The sequence below is a fragment of the Mobula birostris genome, chromosome 6 (genome assembly GCF_030028105.1).
Source record: "Mobula birostris isolate sMobBir1 chromosome 6, sMobBir1.hap1, whole genome shotgun sequence".
NCBI classification, from domain to species: domain Eukaryota; kingdom Metazoa; phylum Chordata; class Chondrichthyes; order Myliobatiformes; family Myliobatidae; genus Mobula; species Mobula birostris.
Window position 1 is genome coordinate 36,762,236 of NC_092375.1, and position 23,641 is coordinate 36,785,876.

Sequence of the window (23,641 nt, forward strand, 5' to 3'; positions counted from 1 at the left end):
CCAAAACTGCTTCTACGACTTAGTTTTCAAACTTAGGCCATCGCTATCTGGTTGATCATCAGTAATTTATCATCAGCTGCACTTCCACCTTTTTCTAGCTTCCCACCCTTCATAGATTTCATATACCCTTCAAAATGTAGATTCCAATCTATGTCATCCTGCAGCAAAATCTCTGTGGTGGCTATCATTCTACACTTTATCTCCCCTTTCTCAATTTATTATTTTTGTTTTGAATGTCAGGTACACTCAGATACCTTTCATTTTGTCCTTCTATTACTTTTGTAACCCCCAGATTTATCTACTGTCTACCATAACAATCTGATGGTGAGTACACAGAAATGGATCAACCTTCTAGAACCATCCTTAACATACTCTTAGACTTGTACTGCATGTCTCCCTGTCAGTCTATGTATCACTTCCTAGTTTTGGCACCCTAGCGTAGCGGTTAGCACAAGGCTTTACAGTAAAGGCGACATGTGTTCAATTCCCACTGCTGCCTGTAAGGAATTTGTAAGTTCTCCTTGTGACCATGTGTGTTTCCTCCCACAATCCAAAGACGTACCAGTTAACTGGTCATTGTAAGTTGTCCTGCGATTAGTCTAGGGTTATATCAGGTGGTGTTGGGTGACTTGGTTCAAAGGGCCAGCAGACCCTGTTCCATGCTGTATCTCAATAAACAAACAAATATCTTCTTTCTAGTTAAAACCATGTCAGATCCTAAATGTAACTACTTTACTCTCCCCCACACATTGCAGCCTGGACTGCTTGATATTTACAGTTTTTTTTTTGTTTTCATTATAGTCATACTTGATGTTTCTTTTAAAGAATAGTGCATGCTGTTCAAGTTCACCAAAGCAGTCGTACACAGACATGTGACTTCCTGTGTGAAAATTTGCAGATTCTAGCGCTGACCTTGACCTAATCTCCTTGTAAAAGTCAGAGCCAGTAACTTTCATCCTTACCTTTAGATCCTTTGCCACAGACTTCTGGCATGTACATTGCATTGATATCTCAGACTCATTCTAGCCTTTCAAGAATCACTTGACATTTTTTCCCCCACCATCAGCAGACAGGAAAAGCAGAAACTGCCAGCACAGCTGACTTACTAAATATATAGGACCTCATACTGCACCCAATAATAAACCTTGAGGTTTTCATGTCCAGAAAAGACTTCCATTCTAGCTAATCACAAGAACTTCATCAAAGTTAATATTAGCTTCCCAGAAAGTTGGTACTAAATCTTATTATGTGTCAATATAATTTACTACCCTTATCTTATTTATGAACACAGCACAGTAACTGGTCCTTCAAGCCAGCGAGCCTGTGTTGCACAAGTACAACCATGTGACTAATTAACCTACTAACCTGTATATCTTTGGAATGTGGGAGGAAACCCTCGCGATCATGGAGAGAACATACAAACTCCATACAGACAGCAGCAGGAATTAAACATGGGTTGGTGGCACTGTAAAGTGATGGGCTAACCACAATGCTATCATACCACCCAAAGGACAGGAAGAATTATCTGCATGATGGTTTCAGCACTTACTATTAGAAAAATGTATTGAGTTTTAGAGTTGAGGTTCCATTCCCTTCTACAGTGAGGTGGGAGGAGGGAACAGTGGGGAAGTTGACACTTAATGAACTTAAGCAAAGCCTGCATTATATGCATGATTGACCTACTAACAGGGCAGAGTCCTTGCCAGAGGAAGTAATGAGGAGGAAGGCACCTCAAAAGAGGAGGAAGAGGAGAACAAAACACAGTTGTTGCAAAGAACAATGCAAGGCAGTACTGGAGACACCTTTCACTGCCAGAGCTGCAAGACTTGGGCCACAAATTTTCACTGCCCGTGTTGTAATTAAAGCAGAATGTCAAATAGTAGTTTTCAATTACTACCAAATCTAAATCTTCTATTCAGAATGGAATAATTGTATGTTTGCAGTCTTGACTAAACAATTTGCCTAAATAAATAACAACTTGATAAATGAAGTCTTGTCCTAATCCAAAACATACATTACAGAGAAATAAAATTTCAATCTAATTTACAACAAACATTAACAGTTGAAACTAAAACTTACTTCAGAGTTCGTAGAAAACGGTTTATCAAATCTAATTTGACTGTGGAATTCATTGCAACTAATGGCTCTAGAGGCCAAGTCGTTGGGTGTATTTGAAATGGAAGATGATAGGTTCTTGATCAGTAGGGGCATCAAAGGTTACGGAGCGAAAGCAGGAGAATAGTATTGAGAGGGATAATAAATCATCCATGATGGAATGCTGGAGCAGACTCAATAGGCTGAAAGCCCTAATTCTACTCCCATGTCTTATTGACTTCTATCAATACCACCAGAGGATAAATTTAAGCACCATTTCAAAAATCACCAGCCATAAACAGCTTACATTATTTTTTAAACTCTCGGCCACAATGCTGGCATCTTTAAGTGCTTACAACACTTGAGCTGCAAATTATGCTCAGTGGCCACTTTATTAAGTACACCTACTCGTTATTGCAAATATCTAATCAACCAATCATGTGTCAGCAGCACAATGCATAAAAGCATACAGACATGGTCAAGAGGTACAGTTGTTGTTCAGACCAAACATCAGAATACGGAAGAAATGTAAGCCAACTGCTCATTTATATCAGATTGTTTTTTTTTACAATGAACATTTATGACATTATACATTATTGTCAAAGGTCATCTGTTGCCAACATTAAGAAATGAACCTTTACCGTGAAATACACTGCCTTGCAAAAGTATTTAGCCCCAACCCTTTGTTCACATTAGCATTACAACCAGTGATTTTGATCAGTTTAACTGAGAATTTTAATTTGTGAATCACATGCTCCCCCCCCCAACAGGTCAGCCCCAAAAAGAGAAAATTGTAAAGAATGAAAAATTTAAAATATAATAACTAAAATGTCAGCAGTTCAAAAGTATTCATCCCCTTTTGCTCAGTACTTAGTTGAACCACCTCTCATAGCTATTACAGCCAGAAGTCTTTTTGGATAAGTCTCTACTAGCTTTGCACAACATAGAGCAAGATTTGCTCATTCCTCCTTGAAAAATTGCTCAAGTTGTGTCAGGTTAGTTGGTGAGTGGTGGTGGACAACAATCGATTGATGTTCCATTGAATTAAGATCAGGACTCTAATTGGGCCACTCAAGGACATCAATTTTCCTCATTTGAAGCCACTCCATGGTTGCTCTGGCACTGCACTTTGGGTCATTATCCTGCTGAAAGATGAACTTGCTCCTCAGTTTAAGCTTTCTGGCTGAGGCTAGCAGGATTTTTTTTAAATCCAGGATCACTGTATTTAGTATTATTTACCTTCCCATCAATCCTGACTAGATTTCCAGTCCCTGCTGCTGAAAATCATCCCCACAGCATGATGTTCCCTCCACCATACTCTACAGTAGGGATGGTGTTATCTGGCTGATGTGTGGAGCAAATCTAATACCACGCATCAATCAGGTACTGCTTAGTGTTGAGGCAAAGTTTCACTTTAGTCTCATTTCACCACAAGACCTTCCTCCACATCTTTACAGTATCTAAGTGATACTTACCAAGTCTGTACAGGCAAGAATATGCTTTTCTTTAAACCTAGGGCTTCTTTTCTACTCTTTAATAAATACCCTTTTTGTACAAGGGCTTAGAGATTGCAGAGCTATGAACTTCATCTCCAGTTGCAGCCTCTGACTTCTGCAGCTCATTCAAAGTGACTGTTGGTGTCACAGTAGCCTCTCTTATGAGTGCCATTCTTCTCTGGCAACTAAGTTTAGAGGGCCAGCCTGGTCTCACCAGTGTTGCTCTGGGTTCATATTTTTTCCTGTATTTTTCATGATGGACAGCACTGAGCTCCGAAGTATGTTCAGTGCCTTTGAGATAGTCTTGTACCCTGCTGCAAATTTGGGCAGCGCCTGATGGCATGAACATCGATTTCTCAAACTTCCAGTACTACCTCCCCCCCTCACCATTTCCCATCCCCTCTTCCCTCTCTCATGTTATCTCTTTACCTGCCCATCACCTCCCCCTGGTGCTCCTTTCCCCCTCCCCTTTTTTTCTTTCTTCTATGGCCTTCTGTCTCTTACACCAATCAACTTACTAGCTCTGCTTCATTCCTCCCCCTCCAAGTTTCACCTATCACCTGGTATTTCTCTCCCCATCCCCCACCTTTCAAATCTACTTTTTTTTAAATTATTAAGTGCAATCGTGAACAATAGCCAGATCAGAAATGCTGATCAAGTCAACTAGTTCCCAAAGAGAACTCTGATAGGCCAATCAGATGGTTCACTGCTGCTCAGCGATAGAACACAAAAAATCATATGTACAATTAAGAAACATTAAAAAATAATAGTCATGATGATCATGATGAAGTCTGCTGGAGAGAGACATTTATACACATGCTGTCCTCCATAATTCAAAGAGATTGAAGGATAAGGTTGCAGGGTGACAAAACATGGCAGGAGCACTTGGAACTAAAAGCTAATCCCTACCGGGAGAAAACAGCACCTGTTCTTTCCGCACTGTTCTCCAGCAGTTTAAGGACTAAATCCAGCCGAAACATCTCCAGTCCTGCCGAAGGGTTTCAGTCCAAAACGTCAACTGTACTCTTTTCTATAGAGTTCCTCCAGCATTTTGTGTGTGTTACTGCATTAAGAATGGCTCTGTCACTTTGGTTCTTCATTCTGTATTCACTGAACCTTGATGTTAGTGTTAATGAGAATTGTTACTCTTTCTACTGCTTTGTTTCAGAGTTCTAATCACTCTTAGAACTCCTCTCAGCCGCCTCTGTTCGAACAGAGGCGACTCCAACCTCTACAGTCTATCTACCTAACCATACGTCTCCTACCCCTGGAACTCATGCCAGTAACTTTCTGCTCCACTCTTCACAGCCGTTGTAATTATTTCCTATAACTGTGGTCCACTTTTATAAAAATTTCAAAATCTCGTTGACTTACAAAGAGTACTAAAGTGACATGAGATTTTTGTTTAAATGTACTTAGTGGTTGGATGCAAGAAAATCAAAAGGCCTAAATAAAATATCCCTTAAATATCAGGAGAGAGAAGAAAGGGGGAAGTAGCTTCTCACTACTACCATTGGGCAGGAGGTCCCACACAACCAGGTTCAGGAATAGTTATTATCCTACAACCATTGGACTCCTGAGCTGGAGGTCTGTGAAGTCATCCACGCAACTCTGAACTGATTGAACAACCTACAGGCTCATTTTCAAGGACTCTACAACTCATGTTCTCACTACAGTGGATTCTAGTTAATTGGGGCAGCCACTTAGTTGGGTTAACTCTTAAAAAACAAAAGCTAATGGAGAACATATTCAGATTCCTTTCATTTATTTGGGACACTGTTATGCTTAATTGGGACAGGAGACTGTTGCCAAAGTTTCTTACTAGCATCAGTCACATTCACTTGAGTAGCCATTAGACATTGCACTGTATTTAGAACGAAGTTTTTAAACAATAGTGTCAGTTGTGTGTACTTATGTTCAATATACAGTAATTCTTGTCATTGATAGTTGACGAGACACAAACAACAAGACAATTCAGAAATGTTTTGCTCACAGCGGTTTCAAGCATTCAGGCTTCGAGATGCCAGGAATGGCTGGCAGTGAAAATGAAACGATTTCACTACTTCAACATGTTAGAAACTATGTAGAATTTGAAGCTTTCAATGATCATCTTGAATATTACAATGAAAATGAAGACTTGGAGGATGCATTGTATAAAGACAGTTTGCCCTGATTTTGTTCTTTCACAATCGAAAGTACTCTGGATAAATTCCTCTATTAGGAACTAATACTGCTTTATGTTACTAGTAGTAATAGTTGTTATATTTGTAGTGTTCTAACTTGTTACTCTTAAATTGTAGTTTGTCTTTTTTTTTAGCCTTTTTAATTAATATTCTAGAGCGAAGGTTGCTTGTGCTGCACGGGGGCGGGGGGATTTAAACGAGGGAACTGTGGCATTACTAGTCAGCGCTCAGTCAGGGCAGAGGGGAGAAATGTTAAGCTACATGGGTAGAAGTAAAGAATTAAAAAGGTATGATCACGTTATTGGGATTATATAATATATAATTCAACAGTCTGCAGAGCAAATTTAGAGTAAATTTGTAGAGTGATTGCAAACTGTTGCAAGAAACACAAGGTTGAGGTAGTAGGTAATTTTAACTTTCCACATATTGATTGGGACTCCCATACTGTAAAAGGGATGGATGTCATAGAGCTTGTCAAATGTGTTCAGCAAAGTTTTCTTCATTGGTACACAGAGGTCCCAACTAGAGAAAATGAGACACTAGATCTCGTATTAGAGAATGAGACAGAGTAGGTGACGGAAGTTTATGTAGGGGAACACTTGGCATCTAGTGACCATAATGCCATTAGTTTCAAGGTAATTATGAAAAAGGGTCGGTTTGGTCCTTGGGTTGAGATCCTAAATTGAAGTAAGGCCAATTTTGATAGTATCAGAAAGGATCTGGCAAATGTGCATCTGGATAGTTTGTTTTCTAGCAAAAATGTACTTGGCAAGTGGGAGGCCTTCTAAAGTGAAATTTTGAGAATGAAGTTTGTATGTTCCTGTTGGAATAAAAAGCAAGAATAAAAGGTTTAGGAAACCTTGGGTTTCTAGGGAAATTGAGGCCACTGTTAAGAAAAAGGAAGAGGGGCTTAGCAGGAACAAATGAGGTACTTGAGTTTAAGAAATGCAAGAAAAGCCCAAGAAAATCAGGAGAGCAAAAAGACGACATGAGGTTGCTCTAGCAGACAAGGTGAAGGGGAATCCCAAGCTCTTCTACAGATATTAAGTGCAAAAAGATAGCAATGTTATAAAAAAAATAAAAAATGGTTCTCTGGAAGATCAGAGGGGTAATCTATGTGTGGAGCTGAAGGAGGTGGCGGGGGGATCTTAAATAGATTTTTTGCATCTATATTTACTCAGGAGATGGACACAGTCTTATAGATTGAGGGACTGCAGCAGCGAGGCCATAGACCCTGTACAGATTACAGAGGAGGTGGTGTTTGCTGTCTTGAGGCAAATTAGGGTGGATAAATCCCCAGGGCCTGACTAGGTCTAGGTGTTTCCTTGGACCCTGTGGGAGGCTAATGCAGAAATTTCAGGGCCCCTAGCAGAGAAACCCAAAAAAGCATAAGGTATCCAGAGGCAAAAAAAAAATACCTATGGGATCCAATATGACAAACTGGATCCAAGACTGCTTCCTCCCACTGAAACTATTTGTGATGGGGTTTAATGCTAGAATCCTTAGTTTGCATCAAATTCAAAATACATGTATTATCAAAGAACATATGAATTATACAACCCTGAGATTTGTTTATTTACAGGCAATGTAAGGAACCTGAAAGAACCCTTTTTAGAAAAAAAAAGACCAATCCCCAATGCAGACAGAGAAGGACAGAACAATAAATCATGCAAACAACAGCATTCTGAACCAAATTGAATCCAAATCCCTGGAGCACCCCAGAGTAGGTCCAAAGCCTCGGTATTCAGTTCAATCTACTAGCAAGGCAAATTGCCCAAAACTTGCAGACACGAAGCACAGCAGCCAGGGGCAATCTCACAGCCTTTGTGTCGCGGAGAGAGGGGTCCCAGTGCGTCTTAGCCAGCATTTACCTCACACGAGGACTTGGGACGTAACGGCAAATCACTTTAGGCCTAAATTTTGCTGCTGAAGGTGCTGTCCTCGACCTCTCCTTATCATCTGAGCACAAAGAGTGATCCAACCTCACCCAACTCTCGACACCCTGCCCTTCCAGTCTATATGGGTCAGCATTTAGATAGTCCAAACAGCAGACTGAACCTTGCATATGGACCCAGGCCTTGCTGTGGTGAATCGCTCCAGGCCTACAGCACAATCGCCCAGCGATTGCTTTGGACCTAGATTTCACTGAAGAAGTACTCCTCGACCTTTTCAAATCAAGTCGACACTTAGAGTAATTTACCCTTGTAACCGGGCCAGCTGGACTGGCATCAGAACTCCTCTGTACAATGTTCTCCCCTCCAAAGTGTCCACTATAACTAGCAACTCCAAGTGTGTTGATTTTGCAATGCACAAGCAGGGCACATCTTGCCAATTTGCTTGGCTGTCGCTCACCTCTGCATTGTTTGTGGCGATAGTTCACCACAATTCACCTTTAATAAAGTGTTATTAATAATATTTTAATCAAATTTCTTTGCTTTTGAACCACAAAGAAGCTGTCGCACACCTTTGGTATCGCCTTCTTAAACCGGAAGAACCATCATATCAATAGATAATTAATTTAGAACTAAATGTCGAAGCCATGGTTTAGAGATTTTGAGATATTAAGAGTTGGTTGAGCTGTTCATTGTGGGAACTACACTGCAGAGAATTATTAATGAGTAGATCATCTATACTGAATTCTTTCTGGGTAAGTGAAAGATTATGCACTCTTGCATGAGAGGGTAAATAAGGGCAAGAGTAATAACATAGGGTAGGATACTTCAGTATAGGGAAATAGAGACCCAAGATTCCATGATATTCCTCTTTTCTAACAGAGGCATTAAATAAGAGCAAAGTGGTTCTGTTGAATCCATGTTTAGAAAAAAATTACACCACAGCTGACCAGCTAGATCCTTGGATAAAGTTTAAACGTGAAATCTAAATTTCTGTTGTTTATACATGAGAAGGATCGGGTAGCATTGATTAAGGTTCTGGGGGTCGTTACAATGGAGCTGTCAAGGACGGGGAAGTTTACTATGTGGGAAGATTGCGTGGTGTTGTTTCATTCTAGAAGAGGGAGGGCTGAGGAAAAGTTTAATAGATGGGTCAATATCCTTCTGGCATAAATTTAAGGTAATCAATAAAAGAATCAAGTAATTTGAGCAAAAAACAAAAAAATACATTTACGGTCTAGAAATGTGGTTGAGCCAGAAATGGTCATAATATTTCGAAAGAACCTGGATAGGCAGTACATTTGCTGCCCTCTTCAAGATCATGATTGCAGTGGAAGGAAAAAGAAACATCCACTGCAACTTGCTGTCAAAAACTGATGAGGTGGTGAGAATATTCACCCTCCAGTACAATTTTCCATTCATCAGAATGATGCTGCATTATTTACCCAGAGGAAGGTTCTCTTTTTTGAGCGAGCTCAGCATAGGAGAAAACAGCGGTTTTCTTTTAATTAGAAATTGTACAAAATATACCAGAAAATTGTATATTTTTTTTACAATAGAAAAGGCAGTACAAAGAACATTATCGAAGTATGCTACATACAAACTTGAGATTCGTCCCCTTACAGGCAACCACAAGACAAAGAAACCCAATAGAACCCATTAAAAAAAGACCGTCAAATACCAAATGTGCAGAAAAAAAAGTGACAACAGTAAAAATAAGGAACTAACATTCAGAACTGAAGTTCACGAATGCATGTCCACAGCCACAAAGTCAGTCACAGTTCAGTGCAGAGACAAGTAAACTTTGAGCACAAGCTGAACAATGGCCTGTCTCTCGCCTCCATCCCTGACACCCTGACCTTTTCAATCTGGCCCGGCATTAATTTGGCCTAAAATTGCTCTCGGACCCAGGCCCTGCCACTTCAATACACTCTTGGGCCTGATTCAGCACATACCTGACCTTTCCAATCTGTCCCAGCACTTAAATCAAACATCAGCTTGTTCCTCACACTCAGGCCCAGGCCCCAGCCCCAACGCCTTGGTTGTGGCACTTGGAATCAGCTCCGAAGACCAGACATTGGTTCGTTCCCTGCTCTCGGGCCCTGCCACCTCAACTCAGCCCATACACGCCATGCTGCAACCATCCTAGCACCTTCAAGACTTCAGTCCACACTACAAAAAAAATGCAAGGTCGTACAGGTGGTTCAAAACCTCAACTCCAAAAGAGAAGTTACAGACTATTGATTGCAGTGATCATTTTACAGAAAACATGTGATTAATAAAATAATTAGTAGTCTTGTTTGCTGCCAGCAAGTCACTGTGCTTCACCATCACTCCCTTAAACCAGAAACTTAAATGACTTTTAATTTAGCGTTGTAACATAAAGTTACATAAACATAAAACATAACTGCTTAGAGAAGCAGCTTACAGAAGAAAAATAAAACATTTGACTTCAACATACTGCAGTCACTAAGTTTCTTCAAGTAACAATGCAAGTACAAATGGAAACTAGCTTCATCACAGCTTTTGTAGTGCCACAGGAATTCTAGGAGTATTGTAATGATCATACTGAACTAACGCATAACAAAGCAGCCTCACCTCACTCCTGGAAAATATAGGACAGACCACAATATACACAATTTCAATGCTTACAACCACCCAGAATGAGCTAAGCAGTATCGGTGATGTTATTGTTGTTAGGAGCCAATAAGTAAACTAACTAATCAACCAAAGAAAACATAGGATCTCTGCAAACTCATCGACCTAAATATTGATTCATCTCCTGCGAAAAACAACGGTTTAATTTTCACTGGCCTCCACTTGCAATGACTTAATGTCATTCATGCAATGGTATATTATTTCTAAGTGTATCCAAGTCTGGGCTTTCTGCTGTATGCTTCAACATACATAAAAATCAAAAATGGTGCATAAAATTGCAATAATTGATTTATTTCAGCATCAATTGTGTCTACCCACATCAAAGAGAATGTTATATCAGATATTAGAGTTCCATTATGTTCTATACTCCCTCCTTCACTTCTTATAGCTTCTAGATTAGCACACAACTGAAGTAGATAAACACAGGATAAAATGGCATTTAAAATTTTCCCCTTGGCATATGACAGTACAAAATGTGTCACATTCGGCTTTTTATATAGTACTACAATTCTATTTTTAAATCCATTTTTCCCATGCTAGCAACTAGAAAGAAGAAATGGAGCCACTGACATTCAAAACTACTTTTTCACTAGTCAAACTCCTCCGTCATCAGTAACCTAACATTTTGATGAAAACAGCAAGAAATATGCAACAACAGTGAAATGTAATCTGGTCAGAAACATGTACTTAAGTAGGATGCACTAGGCAGAAAATAATAGGAGAATATGAAGAGGGCTGAGAGGTGGTACTATATGGCACCACTGGGGTCAATGGTTTGCTTGTGCTATTAGTACGACATGATGTCACACTGGCTGGGCTGATGGCCACTTGTGAAAAATCTGAGGCACCCAACTGTTCAAACAAAATTTATACTTGGCTTTCAAAGCCATACATTGATCACTGAACGTATCTACCAGCAAAATAATTGTCTGTTAATACACATATGTAATATTAATTAAAGCTCAGAATCTGTTGAGATTTCCCCCAAACACTCAAGAATTCACAAATTGGATCAGTGGTTGCAGAGTCAAAAATAGCATATTAGTCACTGGTTAAAATAATATTTGAAGTGTAGCAAATCCACTTGACTGCCCTACATCCTAGCCACCCAGACTGAGAGGAACTGGTGCATAAACACATTTCATTCATGTGCACAGATCAACATTAAACCCCGTTTATTAAAATACCTATAAATTTTTAATAAAGCAAGAAGTACTGCAAGTATAAAGATGCGTAGATAGATAAACTGAGCTAACATTTCAAGATAGTGAGCTTTCATTAGAATCAGAAAATTTTAAGATGCAGAGAAAACTATTAAGAAAAAAAGTCACTGATGTGGTGGAAGATAGCAGATAAAAGGAATTACTAACAATGAAGAAGGACGGATAAAGTATTAGTGATGCTCACACAACTTACCCAGATCCCAGCCCTCATAGAGGGCCTCTCCACTTCAAGCCGTGGGCAATTATTTGCCCTGGGTCACCAGCAAAAAGGTTTTACACCAGGCTTCTGGCACAGAAGCATACAGCTGTGCAGATGCAGTTTCAAATGTATGGGATATATTTAAACACTATAACCAGAACTCTGCTGGATACCAAAGTACACCAGTTGTAGCACAACTTAATTTCAATCAACCACTACCACTTTGTTTTAGAGGTCATCTTTGGAAAACCGTAAGAGTAGTTCTCAACAGCATTTATTTATAATTAATTTGGGCAAGTATTCAAAATTTGGATATCACTTTAGTCCTTCAGTCTATTTTCTACTCTACAATGTGTTATTCTACAGTTAAAACAAAAATTATGAAGAGGGTTAACTGAGGAACTATGGCCAAGGCTGAAACAGCCAAAGTGTTTCAAAGTTTAAAAGGTTTTACTACATGCCCATCAGACTACAAATTCCAATTTCCAGGCTTAATACATCAGGAATTCCATCCTTTAAATGTGTTCACATGTTGTAAAGGTCACATTGCAAAACTAAACTGGTACATTTTTCCAAAATATTCCAAATAAAACTTCTGTACACTGCTAAAACATCACGCATTTAAAAAAAAATCATCTATAATTTAAATTCCTAAAAGACAGTGTCACTCTAAGTGAATATTTTAGTTTTAGTGCTGCCCACACATTCTAATGACTGGAGCAAAATGACTTAACTGATGGATTTTAAAACACTGCCATATCACAAGCAAGATGCAGCATCTTCCAAATCATTGACTTTTTAAACTAGACAATACAATTCTATAAAACTATTTAGTTCACAAAGAAAATTTCCTGCTCTTTTTAAGACAAATGAAAATAGAATTATCACTAATTCCATCTACTGAAAATGAAAATTAAAAACATACGCATTTTAGGCCAGCTTACATTTAGGAAGGCGTTAGTGGCCAAATGAAAAAAGCAGAAGTACTAAAAATGCATTTTAAATTATAGTACTTCAGCAAAATGTTGTTTTTCATATACAATTCATGAATTTAAACAGATTAAAAAAGGCAAGGGATGACATGACTGCTGTTTTTAAAACACTAAGTCTAGACATGCTCTGCTCAGGCAGTATCTCCATTATCATTGTATCACACAAAGATAGCAGCAGACTGACAGGAACACAGACTGTGAAAACAAAGCACTCCGAGTCCCTTCTAAAAGAATTCAGTTCAAAAACGGAGACATACGATTATGAAGAACTTTGGTAAAACACTCAATGATATGCCTTGTTAAGGTTGCCAAATTACCAAAACAATGTTAAAGCATCACAGTAAATTACTACAACGCTACCAGAATTGAGAGAGTACAGTTCAAGGAAAGAATAAACAGATTAGGAATGATTATTCTAGGAAAACGAGTAATGGGAGTTTGACTTGATAAAGATTTTTAAATTATGGTGGACATTAACAGAAGTTGAAAAGATTTCTGTTTGTAGCAAGCTTAAAAACTAGCCACCATAAATCTAGTGAGTAGATCAAAAGAAACATTCTTCACTCACACTGTGGTGAAAATTAGGAATTCTTGATCCTATGTAGTAGCAACCAGCATTAGGCTTGATAGTTACATGAAGAGGAAAACAATACAAAATGCTGATAGGATGAGATCAAACAGCTAGAATCACAAAGTGGTATTTATCCTATTGAGTGACCAGTTTTGTTAAGAAAAGCAACCTTATTAAACACACTCTCTAGAACATTCTCTATATCCCTACACTTCCCCCCACCTACCCATTTATTTACAATACATGAATCATCCTCGGAACCATTGTAGCCAGTATTCAGAATTTGCAGACAGCAGCAAACCGCTCACCAGCCAACCTATTCAATGCCCAAAATCAACTTGCGTGGACACCACCCTCACATCAAATTGTGGCTCTATCCTTAAATGACAGCAGCATAGTAGTTAGCACAATGCTATACAGTACAGGCAACTTGGGTTCAATTCCCACCACTGCCTGTAAGGAGTTTGTATGTTCTCCCCTTGAACACACGAGCTTCCTCCGTGTGCCTGGTTTCCTTGCAGTCCAAAGACATACTGGTTTGGTTGGTAGGTTAATTGCTAATTGTAAATGGTCCTGTAATTAGGCCAGGGTTAAATCGGGGGATTGCTGGACTGCGTGACTTGAATGGTTGGAAGAGGCTATTCCACGTTGTATCTCAATAAATAATAACCCTTTCATGTTCATCAAGAGTAGAACAAACTTCAACAGCTGGCTTTGCCATCTGGTAAACAAAATATCTGACCAAAAAAAATCAAACTATTGAAAAACCAAAACTTTCAACAGCAAAAGTAGGGCAATTCATTTAAAAACTAATCTATTTACCTTGGTCCCTCACTGATGTTCCTCTCCATTTCAATGAATGGAGATATGCTCTGGAGCCAGATCCAATCTTCAGAACTGGCACAGATTCAGTCATATGAAAGTTTTATATCAGGTGTAAATTTTGAAATGATGCCTACAGTCCCAAATAAAATGGCAGAAGGCTCGTGTGGACCATAAACATTAATCATCTGACTGGGTGCTATAAATTCTTGTAAAATCCAAGTCATTAGCATAAAATAAAATATTTCTTAATTGCACAGGGCTCAAGGCACAAATTTCCAATCATTCAGATAATGTTAATGTTTACTTCTGCTTGATTCATCTATAAAAGACAACTTGCAACAAAGCAGCATCTCAGAGCCCTGCTTTTATCTGAATAAAAGCTTTCTTGATATGACACTTCATTCTAACCATATCAAAATGATTCAAAACTAATGCGTATCAAATTACAAGACATTTTCCTGTTACTTACTGCATCCTTTCTCTCCTTAATACAAAGCAAAGTGACCTGCATCAAGTTATCATTTATTGTTACTGCAATCACCAGTCCAGGCAGCTTTGGAAAGATAAATTTATCATCGACAATAAGACATTGGAGCAGAATTAGGCCATTCTGCCTATCGAGTCTGCTCCACCATTCTATCATGGCCGATATTTTATACCTCTTAACCACATTCTTCTGCCTTCTCCCCCTTACCTGCAATGTCCTTACGAATCCAAACCCTACCAACCTCCACTTTAAATAAACTTTGGTCAAGCAACATATGCTGAAACACATCAAATTAACTAAATCCATTTTTGCTTGTTGCAAGTGAGCAATAAAATGGCAGTAGATAAATGCCTTTCAAAGTCAACCCATCACAGAAACTGTTTATGGGGTGCAGCAGTGATGCTCAAAAACATAACCGGGGTATCACTTGAAGCTTTTGCACACTTTCTGGTTTACACAGTTCTGAATCTGTGAACAGTTTGTCTGACCGACTTGTGGGGATCTTTTTGGAATAGCAGGGCAGTTACCTGATTTGTTGCTTCTCCAATACAAGGAGGCAGCAGTATTGTCTAGCAAAGCAAAACCATGCCAGTTTCCAGAAGCAAATGAAGAAGCCTCCAATTTCAGTACTCACTCTCATCCCCTTCACTATGTCCCTTTTCTCCCACCTACTTAGTGTGAACAATGTTAAGTAAATCTTTATCCAATCACATCATGTCCAAGGGTATGACAGTAAGGCAGGTAAGTTATTGGGTTAGTAGGTAGGGTTCTGGACTGCTAATCAAGCAACATGGATAAATGATTGTTGCCAAGTTTGCAGATGATATGAAGCTTGGTAAAGGGGCAGATAGTGTTGAGGAAACAAGGAGGACTTAAAACAGATTAGGAGAATGGGCAAGAGTGGCAAATGAAATATGACGTTGGAAAATGCATAGTCATGGACTTTCGTAGTAGAAATAAATGCGTAGGTTATTTTCTAAATGGGGAGAAAACCAAAAAAATCTGAGATGCAAAGGGACTTGGGAGTCCTTGTGTAGAACACCTTAAAGGTTAACTTACAGGTAGAGTCGGTGGTGAGGAAGGCAAATGTAATGTTTGCATTCATTTCACGAGATCTAGAATACAAGAGCAGGGATGTGATGCTGAAGCTTTATAAGGCACTAATGAGGCCTCACCTTGAGTACTGTGAACAGTTTTGGGCTCCTCATCTAAAAGATGTGCTAGCATTAGAGAAGGTCCAGAGACAGTTCACAAGTATGATTCTGGGAATGGAAGGGTTATCATATAAGGAACTTTTGAGAGCTCTGGATCTGTACTGGCTGGAACTTAGAAGAATGAGGCGAAATCTCATTTGAAACCTTTTGAATGTTGAAAGACCGAGACAAAAGGATATTTCCCATGGTGGGGGAGTCTAGGACAAGAGTACACAGCCTCAGGATAGAGGGTTTCCATTTAAAACAGACATATGGAGAAATTTCTTTAGCCAGAGGGTGGTGAAATCGTGGAATTTATTACCACAGGCAGCTGTGGAGGCCATGTCGTTGGGTGTATTTAAGGCAGATCTTGATAGGTTCTTGACTGGACACAGCATCAAATGTTACAGGGAGAAGTCTGGAGAATGGGGCTGAGGAGGGAGATAAAGGATCAGCCACGACTGAATGGCAGAGCAGCCTCAATGCACCAAATAGCCAAGTTCTGCTCCTATGTCTTATGGAATACCACAATGGAGGACAGGTGATTAAATAAGTCCTGTATTATTAAAAATACACCAGTCACAGGATTGTCACTAAAACCCATCTGGTTCCTTAAGGCTTAAAGGAGGAGATCTGTGATCCGTACCCAATTTCACATTCTCATATTTCCATGATATTTAGCACATCATGCTCATGCAAACTCTGAAAGCAATCGCCAACCCAGAATATTTCCCGGTAACCTATTCTCCCTCATGACCATTAACACCTCACTGATTCTCTGACTACCCAAATACATTGCAGTTTGGGGGGGGGGGGGGGAGGAGAGGAGGAGGTAAATTATGGCAGCCGTTTAACCTACCAACTAGCACATATTTGGAATGTTGGAGGAAACCAGAGCAATCTCAGGAAAATCCACGCAGATGCATTCTCTGCAAATGCCACACAAACAGCACTGGAAATACTAATCAGACCCAAAATCCCTCAAGCTATTATTCAGCACCAATGTTCACATAATCTGGAATAAAATATAAAATATTCCTGTAATCTTGCAGGTTGAAAAATTTAATCACAACAAAATTCTGTATTTTGCAAACTCAATTCATTCAACAACTTCTCTGTTCTGCAGGATAATATACTCAAGAAGACACATCTATTCTGTCCTAAACAGCAGCTAATAATACACTATTCCCTAAACATTCTGGTGCATTTATCATTAAACATCCGAGAAAGACAAAGCCAGCTATCCAAACTTCAGGAGGATGCATTTCTTTTAGGCAATTCACATCTGACTGTCAGCAGCACAGCTCATAATGACTACATCCGCTTGGTAATAACATCCTTTTCTTGGGGCCAAGTATGGGTAAAAGTGGATTCTGTCTGGAATGCATTACATTTTCTTTTTTTAATGATTCCACTTCCAATTTCATGGCTTATCAACAAGTCTGCAACCACACTTTTCTTCATAAAATGCAAAGATAAAACATGTGAGTTCTTTCTTTCCTTTCATTCTCTCACCCAACCCCCGCCATCCCACATTCTACAAAGCCTACAAATGGAGAGTTTATTTTAGATTGTTTGCTTACATTGTGCATTTCCTTCCTTCTGTCTGTGAATCTATCTTTGAGCAAGAATCCAAAGATAAATTAAAATGTATCATGGCCAGGATTTTCATTTACAGTGCTTACACTGATCACCTTAATTCCAGCATTATATTTTCCCTGACAATAATTTGCTTTTTTAAAAAGTTGTTATACTCTAAAGATATTTTTCTGTTTAAAAAAGAGCAAAAAAATGTTTCATTTCCTGTTTCCAGTTCCTAACTCTAATTCCCAACAGTGTGACCAGACATCCAGGTACAAGATGAAAGCAGGAAGTCACTTTGCCTTGTTTTTTTCCCTTATTTGGGAATAAATTATACATATATAATTTATACAGTACATGCATAGAACTCACATAGAAGCCTGACAAAGTAGATCTCGATGGATCCAGTTTCCTTGTTCATCAAATCTGTTTGTCTCCAACATCCACCATTCCTCTCCAAAACTTTGTATTACAAATTCAGATACTTATCAGCACCTATGTATCAAGCAACCATCAAATCTTTGTTCATTTCATATGTGCTGACCTTTTCAAACTCATTGGCATTCTACTTTGAAAATGCCTTGGTCCTTCATTTTGTTTTCTCAAATTAAAAAAAAATGGAAATTGATGCTTTTTTAAATAATCAAAGAACATGTGTCTTTCACAACCTGAGATTGCTTCAAAGTACTTTTCATTCTATTAATTAGTTGTGAGCGCTTTGGATAAATACAGCTGTCATTTGTGCAAAAGATTATGTGAACACTAAAGGTAGTAGTTTAAATATTTTTCAGTGGTATTAGTTGAAGACTAGCTGACACTGAGCGGAGTTCCAGTCTTCAAAAAAAAGTTTAACACCTTTTTGGGGGAGTCTCAGGTAAGCACTGCCACAAAATTGAGGTTTCAGCAATATGACATTTGACCATCAGAAGAGATTACATCTTCTAATCCCGTGATCTATATTATAGTTTTATCTTACATGATTGAGATGAAGATCCAATTTTTCACCCGATGCAAAAGCAATTACTAAACCCAAATCACACATGCATAAAGCTGTCAATTCTACAGAATAAAAATCTAATCCAATTTAAACCTGGATGTCATCAAGCTAAAATGATGGGACCAATATCATAGCCCATAAATGGTGCTAAAGATCATTACAGTAAGAGCTATTTCATAACTTTTTTTGGAAGTGTGTTTATGTAATTCTATGCCAGTACCGTACCAGTTTTGCTTCCACCACGGACTACCAGTACACCCACTATTGCTATACGATGACGCTAAAGATTAACAACACTGACGTTATTACCAGCGCATCAAGAACCTCCAGCTGATTACCGGGAAGTTCTGCAGTCAGTGTAATTGTCTTCCATTTGTAGTTTCCAAATAAATCATGGAAAAAGGAAATAAAATATTCTCCTGATTCTGATATCTTGCTCAGCTAATTTCATCATAATGTCTTGGAATTTAATTCATTCGCGGAACAGATTTCCATTTACTAAACGACTTTAATCACGATTACACTTCATCCGCAATGCACTCGAATAATTCGTTCAGAATAACTTGAATGCATTTGGTTTTAAGAATAACAGAGGAAAGAACGGCGCTGTAGAATTTGTACACAGCCTGTTATTTAGATGGAAACTTCAGTCGAATTCGGAACTTATTAATGGAGCAAAGCAAATACCACATATCCAGAAATAACATTTTAGTCACCTACGCGAAAAATGTCAGCACTCTGCAATATCTGACAGCAATACTTCTCATTAGATCATCATGTTGCAAGGAATAAGAAAAAGTTAATGGCAGTGAAAGGAAAGGGATGATGCAGAGAGAAATGAGTGGTCAGTGTTTTGGGGGTGATATACTTATTTTCTTTTACCTATCCTGAGATTGCTCCTCATACATCCTCTCTTTGCCTTCCTTGAACAGTCTGATTGCCCGCTTGGATTTCTTCATTAGGCTGTCGATATAGATCTTGAAGTACTCGTTCTCACTCAGGACATGCATGCGATCCTCATACTTGGACAGAATGAGGCGGAGATGCTGGTAAGTGTCCGGCAGAATGTCCAGAATGTACGGGGGGCTGTTTTTCAACTGCAACTTAGAGTTCTGGCACAGCCTCACCACTTTGTCCATCAGCTTCCAGGTCTTCTCAACCATCCGCTTGTCCGCCGCCTGCTTCGGCGGCCCAACGGCATCTTGGATGGCGTCGATAAACCCCAAAATCCGACCCTTTTTAACATTGCTACGTGGATTCCTCGGCGCCGCCGCCATGTTCCTGCCCCTTTCCCCCTTTTCCTCAGGACTGCTTTCAAAAAAACTTCAAATATATACAAGAACTCCTCCCAACTGCACCAAATAAATTAAAAACTCCGGAACTCACGGAAGGAGTGGGATCACGCGAAATGCGGGGTGAGTAACAGCACCATGTGCATGCGCTGTATCCTAAGAGGAGGAGCTGTGTGTGGGATTTTTTAAAGGCCCTAACACGAAACCAAGCCCGAACCGACTCGCCTCAGCTCCGCACAAACAGAGCAGCAAGGATGAAACGACCGGGGCGGGATCACCTGACGCGTGCCCTAATCCACCAATCCGCCTTGAGGATTAGCTCGAAGCCCCGACCGCTCCGCCCCTCAGATCTGCCCGCTTCACGTATTATCCACTCAGAAACAGGCGAGGAGGTAAAACTAAACGTACGTCCGACTGACATTTAGAACGTCCAATGAATGATGAATATTTTCACAGTCTGCTATCTGATTGACGCACCACGGTTTGAGGCGGAGTGTACACGAGGTGGGGCTGGGCTTGATTAGCACCAGGAATAGCCAATAGAGAACGGGAAATGAGATCCGATCAATCAATCGAATTGACGTTTTGCGCGAGCTTTTTGCTGGTAGGTTTAACGAAGTAATTGACAAAGACATTTGACCAACAGACATCAAGTAGACAATCTTAGCCCCGCCCCACACGCCTTTGTTGACAGGCGGGGGGGGATCTTGGTGGTATTGGCGGTGATTTGCTGTTTACGAACTCGAGCAATCTGCGAGATTCTTATAGTTGAATCCATGATCGCTTTTAAAATGCCCAGCAGGCCCGGACGCTTAATGTACATTCCATTGATGGAAATGCGGAAGTTATGGAACGTCATTTTATTTACATCTAGGAGAGCCAATAGGACGATAAGTAGAATTGTAAACAAAGGGAGTAAGGATTTCCGGTCCGAGAGCCACCCTTATGGGTGCGAGCCGGTGAGGGGGGAATTTTGAATTACAACCACCTCGGGATTGTGAACAGGAACGATGCACACAGCAGTGTGTATCCTTTAGTTTTATGGTGATCCATGAATATTTCCAATAATTTCCAGCATTGTCATTAGGCTTTTCAAAATATATTAGGAGGATGCTGATTCCATACTTTTCCAGTTGTCACAGCCCTTCTTGGTTCTTGATCCTCCAAAATATCCCGCATGGAGTTTAAGGTGGAGGGTAGGTTTAAGAAGGAGATTTTTGAAGAAGAAAAACTGTCTTAAATTTAATTGGGTTTGGTTGTGTGACTGAGGTAGGATGAAGATTATTCCGTGCATTAATTGTGCGGGGGGGGGGGAATAAATTGCTGTACACGTCTGACTTGGTAGTTAGTGTTTCAAATTGAGTTGAGTGCCCTCGTCTGCTCCTAATAGGTTTGGGTTTGATGTGGGATTGGTAGTCTATGTCGAGCTGACCATTTAACATTTTGTAAAAACAGGTCAGGCGGTGTGCTCCACGTCTATCTTGGAGAGAGTTCCACTTTAATGAATTTAAAAGTTGAGTAACACTCGCTTCTCTCTCATAGGTGTTTGTGACAAATCGGGCTGCCTGTCTTTGGACTCGCTCGATGGAAGTAGCGACTGAACCCTTGTTACGGGTTCAGTCAGGTTACCGGAAGAATCGGAATCAGATTTATCAGCACTGGCATGTGTGGTGAAATTGGTCAACTTTGATCGCTGCCATATGTGTGAAATTTGTTGTTTTGTGGCAACAGTAAGACAAACTGTAAGTTACAGTACAAATAAGTAGTGCAATAGAGAAATGGCGAGGCAGTGTTCATGGGTTCGTGCACCGCTGATGGCGGAGGGGAAGAAGCTGCCCCAGAAACGTTGAGAATGGATCTTTCGGCTCCTGTACCTCTTTCCTGATGATCGTAATGAGAACATATCATCACAAATGAAACTGATACTTAACGGCACCAGCATCATGGAATTCCTTCCAGCATCAGTTTTCCTGGATTTAGCCAGTGATTAGAAACTCAGCTTTAATTGCCGCAATAGTGTGGAGTGGTTTGGAGATTAGCTTCCTGCAGGCCTTGCTTCCCCAGATCTTTAAAATCCATCATTAAGTACAAGAAGGAATTATCTTGTTATACCTATCCAGATGCCATCAATTTACCTGGATGACAGTAATTCCAACAACAACTGCGCTGCGCGACATTATCCAATATTTAAAGCACCAGACACCAGCAGCAGTGTATTTTGACAGTAGTCAGTGACGTCTGCAAAATACACTAAGGAAACTTGTCAAAAGTTTCACAATAACATGTCACAAATCCATGATCTTTGTCACACAATGGAGGGTGGAAACACCACTGCTTCCAAATTCCCTTGTTAATCAGATAAATATATCAGAAGTACTTCATAACTTCACTTACCTAACAATAGCAGAGTGCAGTGCCTCCATGACTGTGTCTGCATCAACGTAAGCAGGCGGTTCACTGCCACCTTCTCAGAAGAATCTGGGGGTAGTCAGTTAATGCTGGCCCTTCCAGCAATTTCACTCTCTTAAATTAATGTAGAAAGTAGTCTGGACAGATTCTATTTCTCAGACAGGAGAACACCAAGGAATCAGATAAATGACATTCAGGTGTTTGCAAGAGGACCTAGGGAAAATGCAAAATAGAAGTAAAATTTTTGAAAACTTGAGAAGGGAATATAAGCATGGCGGCAGGATGACTGAAGAAACACATAATATGATTTTGAAGATCAGATCAAAGTAAAGTCATTCAGAAATCTGAGTAGGAACACAATGTGATTTCTCTTTTAACTGGGAATACTGAGTCTAATTGTAGCATTAATCATGGTAAAGATTCACTAATGAGATTGAAACTGAGGATAAAATCTAAAAGCTTTCCATTCCTTATCTCTGTTTCTTAGAAACTGGTCCAATTACAAACTAAAACATCACATGAAAATATATTGAAATTGAAATAACCACATATGCAATTGTATGTGTTGTAATCCTTATAAAAACAGAACATTCTGGAAATACACACAAGGTGAACTAGTTCTGATAAAGAGTCTTTGAAATGTACCGTTTGCTCTGTTTCTCTTCACATAGATGTAGCCTGACCAGTGGAGTATTGCCAGCACTCTTTAGATTTCTAATCACTTTGATTTTTACTCATTGTAATCATTGATATCATGAATGGAGTTACAATATACATATTAAGTACTAAAACTTAACAGAGAAACATTTTTTGCTTCCTCTTAGGATTTACCTAAGTATTATACATAAATCAGTTGTCACCAATTTTAGACAACCACTGACATTTAAATAATTCAAAAATATACTGCAAATAACTTCACAAAGCAACAGTAATTCAGTTGTGATATTTTTTCTCTGGTGTTAAAACAGTGTCATCAATTTCCTTCATTTCAGAAAGCTTTTAAAAAAATAACATGAAATTTGTCAACATCATTTCCTGAGCAAGCGCCAGCAGGCTCCCTTTTGTAATGTTCCTCAGTTTATGGAACAATGAACATTAGCAGTGAAACATTTCGTGTTGGTTGCATCATCCCTCGCAGCCCAGTCCTCAAGAACTCCTTAAGGGTCAAACAACTATACAGACAAGTCTTCCAGCTATTGAGAAGTGATGATGTACTGTTGAATGCCTAATGGTGAGGGAGGTGAAGTTGTGACCAGTGGGGTTGTAAGGACTGGAGCATCTTTTCATACCTGCACTTTCAGGAGTGCTATATGACAGCCAAATGCCCCTTGCCAGGTGTGAATTCAAAAGGTGCATTTATCAAAAAATCGATTTCCCAATTTGCTAAAGAACAATTATTTTTGAATTATCTTTACTCCAAGTGGCAGTGAAATTGTCCTTACCACAGTCCTCGCCACTTTGTAACATTTAGCAAAAGTTGGTATGAAAGTACAATATTTGTATTATGTTAATCCTGTTCAGCTTATAAGAAGTAAGAGCAAGAATAGGC

The 23,641-nt window shown here is 39.4% G+C and overlaps 1 protein-coding gene across 3 annotated transcripts in view; it reads right to left on the minus strand.

Annotated features, from left to right (window-relative positions):
• cblb (Cbl proto-oncogene B, E3 ubiquitin protein ligase) overlaps positions 1-22,553 on the minus strand; it is a 169,465-nt gene extending 146,912 nt beyond the window's left edge. Inside the window, exon 1 of one of the 3 annotated variants that reach the window (XM_072260229.1) lies at positions 22,078-22,553. In XM_072260229.1, coding sequence (XP_072116330.1) covers positions 22,078-22,106 — 29 coding nt within the window. In that variant the 5' untranslated portion in view covers positions 22,107-22,553. Of the gene's footprint in view, positions 1-19,273; positions 19,939-22,077 lie in introns of those variants that run through there. The other 2 variants (XM_072260227.1, XM_072260228.1) reach the window with 2 other exon arrangements.
• Positions 22,554-23,641: the final 1,088 nt, after the last annotated feature.